We start from the raw sequence: 15,998 nt of genomic DNA, 5'->3' as shown, positions 1-15,998 counted from the left end.
AACAGCAGAAAGAAGACTGGGAAAAAGAGGGGACCCTTTTTGGACAAACAAGCATGCCACTGAAAGGCCAAACCAACACTCTTTCGAAGGAGGGCTGGTTCCGACAGAGATAAACGGCGTAAATACATTTCTTACTTTTACTACGTTGACTGTTTTATGTATATGATAGGTAAGGACCTTTCGAGTTTCATTCGGGAGATGGTCACGCTTTAAACAACCGCTCTCGTGGTGCCCCAAATTCCTAATGAGTTAATTATTACATGATTAATCTTTTATTTTAAATCGGGTAACAACTATACATTGTTATTTTTTCGAATTAACTGTCATCAGATGAATGAAAGTAAAGTCACGACAAAATACCGCATAGCTACAGATACAGGATATTCATTTTGACCAGTTTCTCACAGCAGGAAAATATTCCTACGGCCAGAGGAAATGTGAATCATTGTGTGGATTATCATTCATGGACCTTTTTGTAGGGGTTGATCAATTTTTAGTTAGGGCAAATTAAGTCAGAAATGGAAATTACAAATTTTAGAAGCCTAAAATACACTACAATTTTGCATTTCCTTCTGTACAGGACATTTCCTGCAACTACAGGGTGATCAAATTAAGATCCTACATCTGTAGGATAGCAATATTCAAAAGAGTTCATCAGCTTCCAGAATTCCAACCAGAATTCTCCAGCTTGGAATCCTTCCAAAGTATAAGTGGCAACATGGCAGTCCCCAAAGCTACAGGAATGGGCCACCAGAGTTGAGCTGGGGGACATTTTCTCACAATGCTGTTACTCAAGGTCTCCACAGAAACAGATCTAGGATAACAGCAACCTCCAAATGCAAAACGTTTCTAAGAATTTTTCTAAATAATTAGAGGTACCATTTTTGTTGTAGTATCGGTGCTATGATCTTGGCCTATGCCGAACAAACGCCTTCACAACCTGTATGAGTAACCTGCTAATTTCAATGAAACCTGGGAGTAAGCAACACAGCTTCGCGAGAGGTTCGCACTGAACAGTAAAATTATGCTCTATTCTATTTTCAAGAATTTCGCTCATGCTGGCATAGCTACGGATCCAGAGAAGCAGTTAAAAGCCTACTATTTTCCAGATGCCCCAGTGTAACTCGGCAGTTAGAGGAGTGTCTCTGGGCAGCACTGCCCTCCTCTTCTAACACAGGAGGCTTACGGATATTTAGAGCCATATGGGGGCACCCTGCAGGCACGGTGAAAGTGACCCAATTCTTTTTAAGCCTATTGTTTATCGGCTCAGGCTCGCTGCCCTGTCAAGGCTGGTTATTCCAGGTAAGCAGACACATCGTCGGTCAGTCCATCGAATGACATGGTGCTTGCTTTGTGTATCGTGTCAAACTGTTCAAACAGACCAATCAATAGCATTTGATAACTGTTTAGGTATCAGAACCATTTCATACAAATAATGAAAAATATATATATATATTTGTGTCTTGAAAAGTAACCTGCACTTGCCTAATAAAAATACTACAGTTTTTGCAACTTATCACGACCTTGACAAGGTACACTGTTTCTTAAATGGTTCTTCCTCAGCTCTTAAGAGAACTCTTGCCCGATAAAAATAACCTTTGAGTGAAGCGTGGGGTTCTTGACGTGGCGTCAATGGTTCTTCAGAATTCTAAAAGGTTCTTGAAAATGTATGGAAGCCTGCAGATGTGTCCCTTTCATAGGACACAGCAAATTGGGCAGTCTTAGCTAGTGTTGTTTTTTTCCAGTGTAACGTTTCTAGTGTCGATTCAAGAGTTAAATTAACACTCAGGTGGTGTGGAAAGAACCCCAGTGTTGGTGTTAGTAACCAGAGTTTAACCACGCATCATATTTCCCAGCATGCTTCATTGCAGGTTGAAAAAGTGTTTGTTTCAATATCTGTTTCTGCAGGTACATTGATTGATTGATTAATTAATGTTATGCTTCTCAAATATTTTTTTTTTTCATCTTTAAGTAAGTTAAGAACAAATTCTTATTTTACAATGACAGCCTACCCCGGCTTAACCCTAACCCGGACAACGCTGGGCCAATTGTGTGCCGCCCTATGGGACTCCCAATCACCGCTTGGAATCGAACCAGGATCTGTAGTGACGCATCTAGCACTAAGATGCAGTGTCGTAGACCGCTGCGCCACTTGGGAGCCCCTAAACATAAATAAAAGCATTTTTCTAGAATATTCCAATCTGTTACTTGGACTTATAGCACCCGTTACTGAAATGCTCCAGTTTATATGGTGTATGTAGTGTGATATTTAAAATCATACCCTGGCAGTCATTCTGAAAGCATGTTGCAGGTGAATAACAAATCCAAATGTTGGATATCCCCACTCTGGGTGGATGTCAATAGGAATTACACATTACTTCGCAAGCCAGTATAATGGGATTTGCAGTTTGATGGAGCCTGTAAACTAGGCCCTTAAAAAGGGAGTAAACTAGGAGTTTCAGGCCACTGTATTAGGGTAAAACTAGGCCCTTAAAAGAAGGCCTTATGAAATATGTATTGTACTATTAATGACAACATATTCACTTAGGAGCTCACTTGGTGAAGGCCACAAGACTAAAAATGAATGCAACAATCATGTCTCTGTCACTAGCAAACACAGTCATGGTGGTAATGATAACTTGAAGATTCACTTGAAAAGGCACCCTGGGAAATATGCAAATAAGGCTTAAAACCATACAGCAACTCTGGTCCTAGAGGGCCGAAACATTACTGGTTTTGTTTGGTTCTTCATAGAACCTTCCCATTTTGTGGTTCTTCAGAGACACTAAAATGGTTCCCGTATAGCACCGCTCTCAAGAACCTTATTTGGTTTCAACTTGCACCTTTAATTATTTATTTTAGGGGCAGACAAGGAAAATAAAAGCACTGGAACTTACAGAACCACCACACTTAATAAAAGTCTAATTCCACTCACAGGAAACAGGAACTTCTTGACTTCCTCCATGGCGTGTGCCATGCGTAGATAAGCCTCGGGCACGGGGGCAAACACCTCGATGAAGACATGCAGCTCCATAGACAGGTGTGCGTACTTGGGCTCACCACCTTTCCTCAGACCCTCCTCCTGAAACACAACAACACAGGACAGTTAGAGAGCTTATTGAGGAAGACAAGCCACCCCGGTCTGGGTCTGTGTGTGTAACATGCCAGGTGTGTGTAACATGCCAGGTGTGTATAACATGCCAGGTGTGTATAACATGCCAGGTGTATATAACATGCCAGGTGGGTATAACATGCCAGGTGTGTGTAACATGCCAGGTGTATGTAACATGCCAGGTGTATGTAACATGCCAGGTGTGTGTAACATGCCAGGTGTGTGTAACATGCCAGGTGTGTATAACATGCCAGGTGTGTATAACATGCCAGGTGTGTATAACATGCCAGGTGTATATAACATGCCAGGTGTGTAACATGCCAGGTGTGTAACATGCCAGGTGTGTATAACATGCCAGGTGTATAACATGCCAGGTGTATAACATGCCAGGTGTGTGTAACATGCCAGGTGTGTGTAACATGCCAGGTGTGTATAACATGCCATGTGTATGTAACATGCCAGATGTGTGTAACATGCCAGGTGTGTATAACATGCCAGGTGTGTATAACATGCCAGATGTATATAACATGCCAGGTGTATATAACATGCCAGGTGTATATAACATGCCAGGTATGTATAACATGCCAGGTGTGTAACATGCCAGGTGTGTATAACATGCCAGGTGTGTATAACATGCCAGGTGTTTGTGTAACATGCCAGGTGTTTGTGTAACATGCCAGGTGTGTAACATGCCAGGTGTGTAACATGTCAGGTGTGTAACATGCCAGGTGTGTATAACATGCCAGGTGTGTATAACATGCCAGGTGTGTATAACATGCCAGGTGTGTATAACATGCCAGGTGTATAACATGCCAGGTGTGTATAACATGCCAGGTGTGTGTAACATGCCAGGTGTGTGTAACATGCCATGTGTGTGTAACATGCCAGGTGTGTGTAACATGCCAGGTGTGTATAACATGCCAGGTGTGTATAACATGCCAGGTGTGTAACATGCCAGGTGTATAACATGCCAGGTGTGTAACATGCCAGGTGTATAACATGCCAGGTGTGTATAACATGCCAGGTGTGTATAACATGCCAGGTGTATAACATGCCAGGTGTGTAACATGCCAGGTGTATAACATGCCAGGTGGGTATAACATGCCAGGTGGGTATAACATGCCAGGTGTGTATAACATGCCAGGTGTGTGTGTGTGTGTGTGTGTGTGTGTGTGTGTGTGTGTGTGTGTGTGTGTGTGTGTGTGTGTGTGTGTGTGTGTGTGTGTAACATGCCAGGTGTGTGTGTGTGTGTAACATGCCAGGTGTGTGTGTGTGTGTAACATGCCAGGTGTGTGTGTGTGTGTGTGTGTGTGTAACATGCCAGGTGTGTGTGTGTGTGTGTGTGTAACATGCCAGGTGTGTGTGTGTGTGTGTGTAACATGCCAGGTGTGTGTGTGTGTGTGTGTGTGTGTGTGTAACATGCCAGGTGTGTGTGTGTGTGTGTGTGTGTGTGTGTGTGTGTGTGTGTGTGTGTGTGTGTGTGTGTGTGTGTGTGTAACATGCCAGGTGTGTGTGTGTGTGTGTGTGTGTGTGTGTGTGTGTGTGTGTGTGTGTGTGTGTGTGTGTGTGTGTAACATGCCAGGTGTGTGTAACATGCCAGGTGTGTGTGTAACATGCCAGGTGTGTGTGTAACATGCCAGGTGTGTGTGTGTAACATGCCAGGTGTGTGTGTAACATGCCAGGTGTGTGTAACATGCCAGGTGTGTATAACATGCCAGGTGTGTGTGTAACATGCCAGGTGTATGTGTAACATGCCAGGTGTGTGTGTAACATGCCAGGTGTGTGTGTAACATGCCAGGTGTCTGTGTGTAACATGCCAGGTGTGTGTGTGTAACATGCCAGGTGTGTGTGTAACATGCCAGGTGTGTGTGTAACATGCCAGGTGTGTGTGTAACATGCCAGGTGTGTGTGTAACATGCCAGGTCACTCACCTTCGCCTTGTCTCTCATGGACCCTTTGCCCAGTACAGAGATCTTGGCCCCAGTCTCTTCCTGAAGGCGTTTGATTGTGTTGCCCTGAGGGCCAAGAATCTTCCCCACAAAGTTGAACTGGAAACAGGACAAACAAGACAGGTTCAGACCACAGAATATCTAACATGGTTTCTTGTGTACCAGCGTGCAGGGAAGCATATGGCTGTGTGTTCTGTACTTGTTGCATAAACCATAGAGTTTCAGTGTGGGTCATTAGTGGTGCATGGCTCAGCTGTTTGGTCACCTGCAACCACCCGCAATTGCTAATAACCCACACGTAACTGCCCGACTATACATGTGATGAAGTAGAAATCAGAGGCCACACCCTAACCAGCTAATATAGAACAAGCTCTGTTGGCTACAGTCAGAGACGGCGGAATCACTTTTTGACAGGGGGGGTGCACAATTTTTTGACAGGGGGGTGCACCATTTTTTGACAGGGGGTGCACCATTTTTTGACAGGGGGTGCACAATATTTTGACAGGGGGGTGCACCATTTTTTGACAGGGGGTGCACAATTTTTTGACAGGGGGTGCACAATTTTTTGACAGGGGGTGCACAATTTTTTGACAGGGGGGTGCACAATTTTTTGACAGGGGGCGCACAATATTTTGACAGGGGGGTGCACAATTTTTTGACAGGGGGTGCACGATTTTTTGGGGGGGCCTAAATTAGATGTTTCTGCCTATAATTCCAGACATTTCGGTAGGCTATTTGTTAGTCGACTTTGTCTATAATTAGATAGATGTAGCTTCTCTTCTGTCATTACATGTTGACCTACAGAAGACTAAATCAACTCTTCCTCAACAGAATGATGTCATAAAGGGATAGAATGTGAATGCTTCAAGCTAGTTGACGTCGATACGTTACTCTGTCATTTCTTCCTCTTTTGCAGAGCAAAGATCCTTTTTTAATTGACCGGGGAGAAAATGCAATAACTCAAAAGCCGTAGCTAACCGTCTGGATCAAAAATAAATAAAAAAATGTAAAACATTTAAAGATTTTCTGTGCTAGGTTTCCAAATGACATCAGTTTGACCGGTTGTAAGGAAACAGATTTTCTGTGCTAGGTTTCCAAATGACATCAGTTTGACCGGTTGTAAGGAAACAGATTTTCTGTGCTAGGTTTCCAAATGACATCAGTTTGACCGGTTGTAAGGAAACAGATTTTCTGTGCTAGGTTTCCAAATGACATCAGTTTGACCGGTTGTAAGGAAACAGAAAAGCTGTGAAAACGCCCCAACATGTTTCTGATAAGATATCAGTTCTCCTTGGATGCATATTTTATGTGGTTAAAATACTATCAGCTTGGATGATGCTAATAAAGACAGCACCTCTACAGACGCTAAATAATTGCATTTGCATTCTCCCAAGATGGCAAAAATACAAATTAAAACATATTTCTCCACTTCTGTCCAAAAAAACGTAGCCTACATTTGGTGTGTGTGTCATTGTACTGCAATAAACACTTAATTCTGCAGGAGTTAATAGTAAGGCTATGTGAGAGGTTATAGACCTACAGTCAAGTGTCCTGATTTCAGAGTCAGTTTAACCCATCTGAACAGTAGGCCTCAGTTCCCTTTGACGTGTCATAGGACTATTTGAAGCACTGCCATCATCCTCTCTCGCCACCGTCTATTTTTAACTCTCCATTTCCCAGCTTTTCTCTTATTGAATTAAACTCCGACAATGTCCCTTTTTTTTTGCCTCTGTGGATCGACGGTAACTTTTTTCTGCCTGTTCCCAAAACCATTTGGCGATTGGCGTGTAGACTATTTGGCACGCGTACAGTTAGGTCCTACGGGTTACGGGCACTATGCCAGATAGCCTAAAATAATGGGAGGGGAAAAACCTTGATGTAGCCTATAGATATAAAATTGCACAATAATTATACATTTTTAGATTTTTTTTAAGGTATCGTTTTTTTCTTTATTCAACCCGCCCCGTCATTCATCCACGTAACATTTCATGACTCTAAACCCGCCTGCGGATATAACCACAGGGACAGCGGGTTATAAGTCAACCCGCACATCACTATGGGTCATATCGCCTTTCCCAATACAAATGTGTCAGACCTTCCATAGAGTAAGGAATTTGGCAACAAGGCATGAAGAAACTATAATGCGACAATTGTGCAAAGCCCCGTGGTCACCCGCCCCGTGGTCACCCGCCCCGTGGTCACACTCCCCGTGGTTACACACACCCCGTGGTCACACACACCCCGTGGTCACACACACACCGTGGTCACACACACACCGTGGTCACACACACACCGTGGTCACACACACACCGTGCAAAGTTCTACCTACCATGTAATCACCATATAAATACAGAGTTTTAGTGAAGCTTAAAATAATGAGGGACCAGGAAATGGATTAACTGGGACTCTGGGTGACCGGAATCTCTGGCCAATTAGTGAACATTATTCAAATAAAACCAGAACTACTCAAGACATCAAAGCTCTGATTTGAGGAACCCTGTCTAGAGAAAGTTGACAGTCTCTCTGGTCTAAGTGGAGTCACCTATTCTACTGTATCTTAGTCTATTCTACTGTATGTTAGTCTATCTAGTTGTGTGTGTGTGTGTATTGTTGTGAAATTGTTAGACATCACTTGTTAGATATTACTGCACTGTTGGAGCTACACAACACAAGCATTTCACTACACCCGCAATTACATCTGCTAAACATGTGTATGTGACCAATTACATCTGCTAAACACTCGAATGTGACCAATAAAATGTGATTTGATTTGACAAGTGACGGATCAATGTCTCAGGAAAAAAAATGACTCATCACGGAAAGAACCACTTTTTAACTACACTTAAATTTGTCATATGCCTACTGGTGATGGGAGGCGTCAATACAGTTAGATATTGGGAAATGATGTTTGACGATATATCGTATAGTTGTGACAACAATTGCAATATTATTTTGGGCCCTCTGCAGCAGACATATGATGAGCAATATGTTTGGAACATCGAATTGCAATATAAATCACAGTATCAAATCGCAATACATATAGAATCGTGGGAAACGCTATACATATCGTATCGGCACCTTGGGGGGGGGGGGGGGGGGGGGAACAATAGTAAGTTGGCCAACGTTTAGACACTCCTACTCTGTAACCTGGTTTGACCCCACCCCCAGTCACCCATGTAATTCAAGCCCTGCTGCTGAATGAAGGACAGGAGTAGAGAGGTAGAAGACTTACCCTCGGATACTGTTTGACCCCCCCCCAGTCACCCATGTAATTCAAGCCCTGCTGCTGAACGAAGGACAGGAGTAGAGAGGTAGAAGACTTACCCTCGGATACTGTTTGACAGGTATGAGCACGCGCTCCTTCAGTTTGATATTCTTGACGGTGAAAAGGTCCAGGTACGCGTCTCCTCCTTCCTTCTTGGGTTCACCTTTCTGGATTCTCTCGATTTCTACAAAGGGAGAATTCAACCGATTCAAACACCAAGTCTTACTATGTTACCACTTAATGTAATATCTGTGAAAACATTAAAGCTGCAATATGTAACTTTTTTTTTGGGGGGGGGTGACCCGACCAAATGCACATAAAGATGTGAGTAGTAGATCTGTAGATATGGTCTATGTGAGATATTTCTATGCTCTCTATTCTTACGTTTAGTTTTATGGCGTCTTTTACTTTCGATTTTGTACATCAGCTCCAAACAGCTGAAAATACAGCATTTTTTGGTTATTGAAAATATATTTCACAGCCGTTTAGATGGTACAATGATTCTCTACACACACACACACACAGCACACACACACACTATAATTTTTTTTTTTTGTTGTCAAATAAACTGAAATTATCTAAACTAGTCAAATTTTTGCAACCAGGAAATGGTAGAGCAATTTCTGCATATAGCACCTTTAATTGCCAGACCATTGACTTGTTAGAAGTCATACAGCCATGGAAGAGCCTTAGGTCTGTAGTACAGCCATAGAAGAGCCTTAAGTCTATAGTACAGTACAGCCATAGAAGAGCCATAGGTCTATAGTACAGTACAGCCATAGAAGAGCCTTAGGTCTATAGTACAGCCATAGAAGAGCCTTAAGTCTATAGTACAGCCATAGAAGAGCCTTAAGTCTATAGTACAGTACAGCCATAGAAGAGCCTTAGGTCTATAGTACAGCCATAGAAGAGCCTTAGGTCTATAGTACAGCCATAGAAGAGCCTTAGGTCTATAGTACAGTACAGCCATAGAAGAGCCTTAAGTCTATAGTACAGTACAGCCATAGAAGAGCCTTAAGTCTATAGTACAGCCATAGAAGAGCCGTAAGTCTATAGTACAGTCATAGAAGAGCCTTAAGTCTATAGTACAGTACAGCCATAGAAGAGCCTTAAGTCTATAGTACAGCCATGGAAGAGCCTTAAGTCTACAGTACAGCCATGGAAGAGCCTTAAGTCTATAGTACAGCCATAGAAGAGCCTTAAGTCTATAGTACAGCCATGGAAGAGCCTTAAGTCTATAGTACAGCCATAGAAAAGCCTTAAGTCTATAGTACAGCCATAGAAGAGTCTTAAGTCTATAGTACAGCCATAGAAGAGCCTTACGTCTATAGTACAGTACAGCCATAGAAGAGCCTTAGGTCTATAGTACAGTACAGCCATAGAAGAGCCTTAGGTCTATAGTACAGTGCAGCCATAGAAGAGCATTAGGTCTATAGTACAGCCATAGAAGAGCCTTAGGTCTATAGTACAGCCATAGAAGAGCCTTAAGTCTATAGTACAGTACAGCCATAGAAGAGCCTTAGGTCTATAGTACAGCCATAGAAGAGCCTTAAGTCTATAGTGCAGTACAGCCATAGAAGAGCCTTAGGTCTATAGTACAGTACAGCCATAGAAGAGCCTTAGGTCTATAGTACAGTACAGCCATAGAAGAGCCTTAGGTCTATAGTACAGCCATAGAAGAGCCGTAGGTCTATAGTACAGTACAGCCATAGAAGAGCCTTAGGTCTATAGTACAGCCATAGAAGAGCCTTAGGTCTATAGTACAGTACAGCCATAGAAGAGCCTTAAGTCTATAGTACAGCCATAGAAGAGCCTTAGGTCTATAGTACAGCCATAGAAGAGCCTTAAGTCTACAGTACAGCCATAGAAGAGCCTTAGGTCTATAGTACAGTACAGCCATAGAAGAGCCTTAAGTCTATAGTACAGTACAGCCATAGAAGAGCATTAAGTCTATAGTACAGCCATAGAAGAGCCGTAGGTCTATAGTACAGTACAGCCATAGAAGAGCCTTAAGTCTACAGTACAGCCATAGAAGAGCCTTAGGTCTATAGTACAGTACAGCCATGGAAGAGCCTTAGGTCTATAGTACAGCCATAGAAGAGCCTTAAGTCTATAGTACAGTACAGCCATAGAAGAGCCTTTGGTCTATAGTGCAGTACAGCCATAGAAGAGCCGTAAGTCTATAGTACAGTACAGCCATAGAAGAGCCTTAAGTCTATAGTACAGCCATAGAAGAGCCTTAGGTCTATAGTACAGTACAGCCATAGAAGAGCCTTAAGTCTATAGTACAGTACAGCCATAGAAGAGGCTTAAGTCTATAGTACAGTACAGCCATAGAAGAGCCTTAGGTCTATAGTACAGTACAGCCATAGAAGAGCCTTCAGTCTATAGTATAGTACAGCCATAGAAGAGCCTTAAGTCTATAGTACAACCATAGAAGAGCCTTCGGTCTATAGTACAGTACAGCCATAGAAGAGCCTTAAGTCTATAGTACAGTACAGCCATAGAAGAGCCTTAAGTCTATAGTACAGCCATAGAAGAGCCTTAAGTCTACAGTACAGCCATAGAAGAGCCTTAGGTCTATAGTACATCCATAGAAGAGCCTTAAGTCTATAGTACAGTACAGCCATAACAAGAGCCTTAAGTCTATAGTACAGCCATAGAAGAGCCTTAAGTCTATAGTACAGTACAGCCATAGAAGAGCCTTAGCTCTATAGTACAGCCATAGAAGAGCCTTACGTCTATAGTACAGTACAGCCATAGAAGAGCCTTAGGTCTATAGTACAGTACAGCCATAGAAGAGCCTTAAGTCTATAGTATAGCCATAGAAGAGCCTTAAGTCTATAGTACAGTACAGCCATAGAAGAGCCTTAGGTCTATAGTACAGTACAGCCATAGAAGAGCCTTAGGTCTATAGTACAGACATAGAAGAGCCTTAAGACTCTGGTACGGTACAACGCCATTTAATTCAGCCCACCGCCTCACTCCCTGCGATGACAGTGTCTCAGCATGCCACGTGCAAACGTGTCAACTACACTACCAGCTGAGAGCCAGAGGTCTGCTAGCAGCCCAGCAGTGGTGTCTGGGTTGCTGCTCTGCTCCGCACACATTCAACTGTGCCACTATACATCTATAGTTCTGTACTCATTTAACCAGCCAGTCACACACTACTACAGTCATGTACAGGCTTCTGTAGCACGCTAGTCATGTGTCGCACTACAATTTCAATGATTATCAGTACTGGACAAAGGGTCCACGAGGGACACAGCCACGGTGAGATATACAGTAGCCAATCTATGCAACCTGTTTTACACCGGTCATACACGGCCTGTATAGTAGGCATGTATAGCCCATCGTTCAGACAGCTTCGAGTTGACATTTAAAAAGGTGACGGACAAAGTCACAGCCGGGTTCCAGTCTTTAGTCTTTAGGATGAGCTCATGACAGATTATCTTTATCAAGGTCAGTAACATTAGACACCACATCAGGCTGATTTAACCTGGCATTTCCCAAGTCATTTTTTATTTATTTTTTTGCATTGTGATTCACTGCGATACAGTATCCTGGTACAGTACAGTGTCTCCATTAATACAGCAGCGATGATTAATCATGCCTTCATGTGTGATCTCAAAAGACACTGACTGGCTGGTGTTGATAGGGTCCCAACAACACACACACAATTTAGGAAACACTGACTAACAATTCAGGCCAGCCGGCTACACAATATCTATAAAACTACCTCTACAACCCCCTATCAAATGGTAGGCTACAGTACCGTGTTAGATTTTAATTCCAGAAGGTCTGTGTTATAATGCTAAACACATGGGTTGAAAGGACCCATGGAAAAACATATTTCATCATGGAAAAAAGTGTGTCAGATCCAGCTGGAAGTCGAGGCTGTACACCTTTCGGAAACGTTTAACAACTCACTGCTTGTGCTTCTCCAGACAAAAGCTTTTCATCATTTTATCTGTAATATTTTGATCGGACTAAACAGAACGGTCGGGATTCCAAGACACAAATTAAGCGCAGGCCTGGACTAAAACCTACTGTAATTTCAATGAGGATTCTCCATGGACTAAAACCTACTGTAATTTCAATGAGGATTCTCCATGGACTAAAACCTACTGTAATTTCAATGAGGATTCTCCATGGACTAAAACCTACTGTAATTTCAATGAGGATTCTCCATGGACTAAAACCTACTGTAATTTCAATGAGGATTCTCCATGGACTAAAACCTACTGTAATTTCAATGAGGATTCTCCATGGACTAAAACCTACTGTAATTTCAATGAGGATTCTCCATGGACTAAAACCTACTGTAATTTCAATGAGGATTCTCCATGGACTAAAACCTACTGTAATTTCAATGAGGATTCTCCATGGACTAAAACCTACTGTAATTTCAATGAGGATTCTCCATGGACTAAAACCTACTGTAATTTCAATGAGGATTCTCCATGGACTAAAACCTACTGTAATTTCAATGAGGATTCTCCATGGACTAAAACCTACTGTAATTTCAATGAGGATTCTCCATGGACTAAAACCTACTGTAATTTCAATGAGGATTCTCCATGGACTAAAACCTACTGTAATTTCAATGAGGATTCTCCATGGACTAAAACCTACTGTAATTTCAATGAGGATTCTCCATGGACTAAAACCTACTGTAATTTCAATGAGGATTCTCCATGGACTAAAACCTACTGTAATTTCAATGAGGATTCTCCATGGACTAAAACCTACTGTAATTTCAATGAGGATTCTCCATGGACTAAAACCTACTGTAATTTCAATGAGGATTCTCCATGGACTAAAACCTACTGTAATTTCAATGAGGATTCTCCATGGACTAAAACCTACTGTAATTTCAATGAGGATTCTCCATGGACTAAAACCTACTGTAATTTCAATGAGGATTCTCCATGGACTAAAACCTACTGTAATTTCAATGAGGATTCTCCATGGACTAAAACCTACTGTAATTTCAATGAGGATTCTCCATTGAACGTCATTTTTTGGTCCAGGACTAGACATAAAAGGTGTCCGGGAAACCGGCCCATAAACACATAGCGTCTATCACTGGCCGAATAGGATTAGGACACGTGTTTTTGCAGACAAACGCTACCTACCATACATTCTTACACTGTGACGATACAAATAGTGTTACACACGCAGTTACAACGTGTCAACATATCGACACACAAGTTATAATGTATCAAAGAGCTGTCACAAAACGTCGCCTAGCTGTCTTTTTCTCTCCACGCTCACAACTTTCGCTTCAATAGCAGGCTACTCAAGATAAACCACTACAACTGGTAAACGTTGACATGTGATTATACACATTTCAAAGTGACCTACATCACAGCTCTGAATATCATTCTTTCTATCCAAAATAAAGAATATTTTTGGCGGGGGATTAGGCCTACCAACCAGAGAACAGCAAACATATGTTTCAGTTTTGGTGATAGTGATTTGCTGTGAACTACTATACCACACACACACAAAAGGGCTGTACTGTATCTGCCAGACAAAAGAAAGACCCGAGAACATCCTATCGTACTCTCTCTCGGGGTTGCGGACATAGGCTATAGAAAGACCATTCGGTCCATGTATAGAGGGGGATGCAGCTTTGAACGTAGGATTTCGTTTAGGCTACTTCTTGCGCATATTTTCAAGTGAGTTCGATATTTCAGAAGAGGGGAAGTTCACAAACTCGACTAGGAATGGTTCCATTCAACCATTTGTTTCCAACGTTTGCTAAACCGTGTCTAGATCACGTGTCACACTGTAGCCTAACTGCGGTGTGGTGACGGGTCGTAGCCAGGTTATGAAAGGATTTGTTGTTTGCAGGGTTTTACAGAACCGCTATACCCGTCCCGTTTGGTGCACACAATCCAGCCAGGGTGCGTCCTTTTCAAAACGCACATAGCAACAACAACAACAAAAAAACTTAACGCAATCCATAAAATATACATCCTTTTGAACGAAGGACGCGGCAAAATGTTGCAAATTACATTTGTTTTTACCTGCGGATAAAAGTTTCATCGCGTGCGTAAATGACACGTCCAGACTGTCTTTCTCCGCGAGGAGCTCCGGGAGGTATTTGCCTTCTTGATTCTCCATTTTGAGTTGGAAATCAGTTATAAATGCGAATTGTGCAATTAAAAACAAACTTCGGGTGGATAGAAAACATAAACAACAACAGTAGAATAAATAGTCCAGTAAAGTTATGTAATCAGTGCGTAAATATCCACTTATTCGTGTAGATTAATTTCGCTGCTTCGCATGTAGAGCTCTCGCTGCTACCGCACGGCTGCTGACGAGGGCGGTTGGGTGCTCCTGTCGCGGCGCTTTGCCTGTTGAAAATGGAGACGGTTGCATGCGACTGTCGAATAAACGGAAGTGAGCTCAGTGAGATAGGTTTACTGCCCGCTGCTTTGGCGCCACCCAGTGGCGAGTTTAGCAGATCAATCTTGGTGGGGCAACAAAAAAAGTGGCGTGCATGCCAGCAAATCCACTACACAACACAACACAACACTAAACAATACATTACATTAGTTGCACCATAACGGTGACAAACGGTGCCCACAAACGGCATACATAAAGCTGTCCCAACAGCAGTCCCAACACCTTACCACTGCTACACCTGGCTATCAGTGGAGCCTTGTCTGGCAGCGAAACAGTTAATTCAGACTCATTTACTGCCTTTAAAAAAAATATAGCTGATATGGCTGACTTGCTTAAAGAAATGTGGTTTCTAATGACAATTGAAATGTACAAACTATGGCATAATGGCACAACAAGTGGATAACAGGCAAACCATAATTTTGATTAAGACATTAATGAGCGAGCTAGGACGGACGTAGTCAATATAACTATTTGTTTAGCACCTTTGAAATGTACAGCGACAGAAATCAGAACATGGGCCGCTCTTACAGTGTTCTCCCTGTACACCAAGTCAGAACCATAGGATAAATAAAGGGGGCATATAAGCAGACAATGAAAGCTCTTACAATATTTGGTGATTACATGTCTCTTAAACAGGCTATAGACTATATGTACACCACCAATTCAGAACAGTTGGCAAAATTAAGAGGGGTAAATAGACCAAATTATTAGGGTGAGGCACATGGGCTACTAACAGCTTACTACACAACATACACTTAGTATTACTTTCTTAGCTACAGTACACATATCTCCCTGGCATATTACATCATTTATGCAGCAACATACAAGACATTTTTGGACTCACCTTGTTGTGCTGTGCTCACTTGAACAGGAAGGTGGCAGGGTGGTCCTTCGTGGGCAAATTTTGTCATCAAAGCCTGGCGTTCTCTGGATTTATGGCGCTTTCAAGACAACTGGGGAAAAAACAAGGTCGAATCATGATGACGGCCTTGATCTTCAGGTCTTAGCTCTAGAAAGAGGCCGGATTTACAATTCCGAGTTGGATGACCGTTCAAAACGTATTTTCCCCAGTAGGAGCTCGTTTATTCCCGACTTCCCAGTTGTCTTGAACTCAATGAAGTCGACGTTTTCGCAGTTCAGAGTTAACAGTTGTTTTGAGCGCGGCACAAATCATTCTTCATTGACAGCATGGCCGATGTTGAATGTTTATCATTTTAACTTGGAAAAGAGACCCTTATTAAACCCAGACTTGGGA

General features: G+C 42.4%; 1 protein-coding gene across 3 annotated transcripts in view; it reads right to left on the bottom strand.

The window, feature by feature from the left end:
• Window positions 1–14,708, bottom strand: part of LOC139559054 (KH domain-containing, RNA-binding, signal transduction-associated protein 1-like) — a 52,354-nt gene extending 37,646 nt beyond the window's left edge. For all 3 annotated transcript variants that reach the window (XR_011671681.1, XM_071374706.1, XM_071374707.1), the window contains exons 1-4: window positions 14,362–14,708; window positions 8,386–8,510; window positions 5,044–5,160; window positions 2,936–3,082 (exon numbers count right to left, since the gene is read on the bottom strand). Coding sequence is in view for 2 of the 3 variants with exons in the window: in XM_071374706.1 (XP_071230807.1) it covers window positions 2,936–3,082; window positions 5,044–5,160; window positions 8,386–8,510; window positions 14,362–14,458 (486 nt within the window). In the remaining variant the exon portion in view is untranslated. The remainder of the gene's footprint in view (window positions 1–2,935; window positions 3,083–5,043; window positions 5,161–8,385; window positions 8,511–14,361) is intronic.
• Between the last annotated feature and the right edge of the window lie 1,290 nt (window positions 14,709–15,998).

Source organism: Salvelinus alpinus, chromosome 29 (genome assembly GCF_045679555.1).
Source record: "Salvelinus alpinus chromosome 29, SLU_Salpinus.1, whole genome shotgun sequence".
NCBI classification, from domain to species: domain Eukaryota; kingdom Metazoa; phylum Chordata; class Actinopteri; order Salmoniformes; family Salmonidae; genus Salvelinus; species Salvelinus alpinus.
Note: the sequence above shows the minus strand (reverse complement) of the source record. Positions and strands in the feature narration are given on the sequence as shown.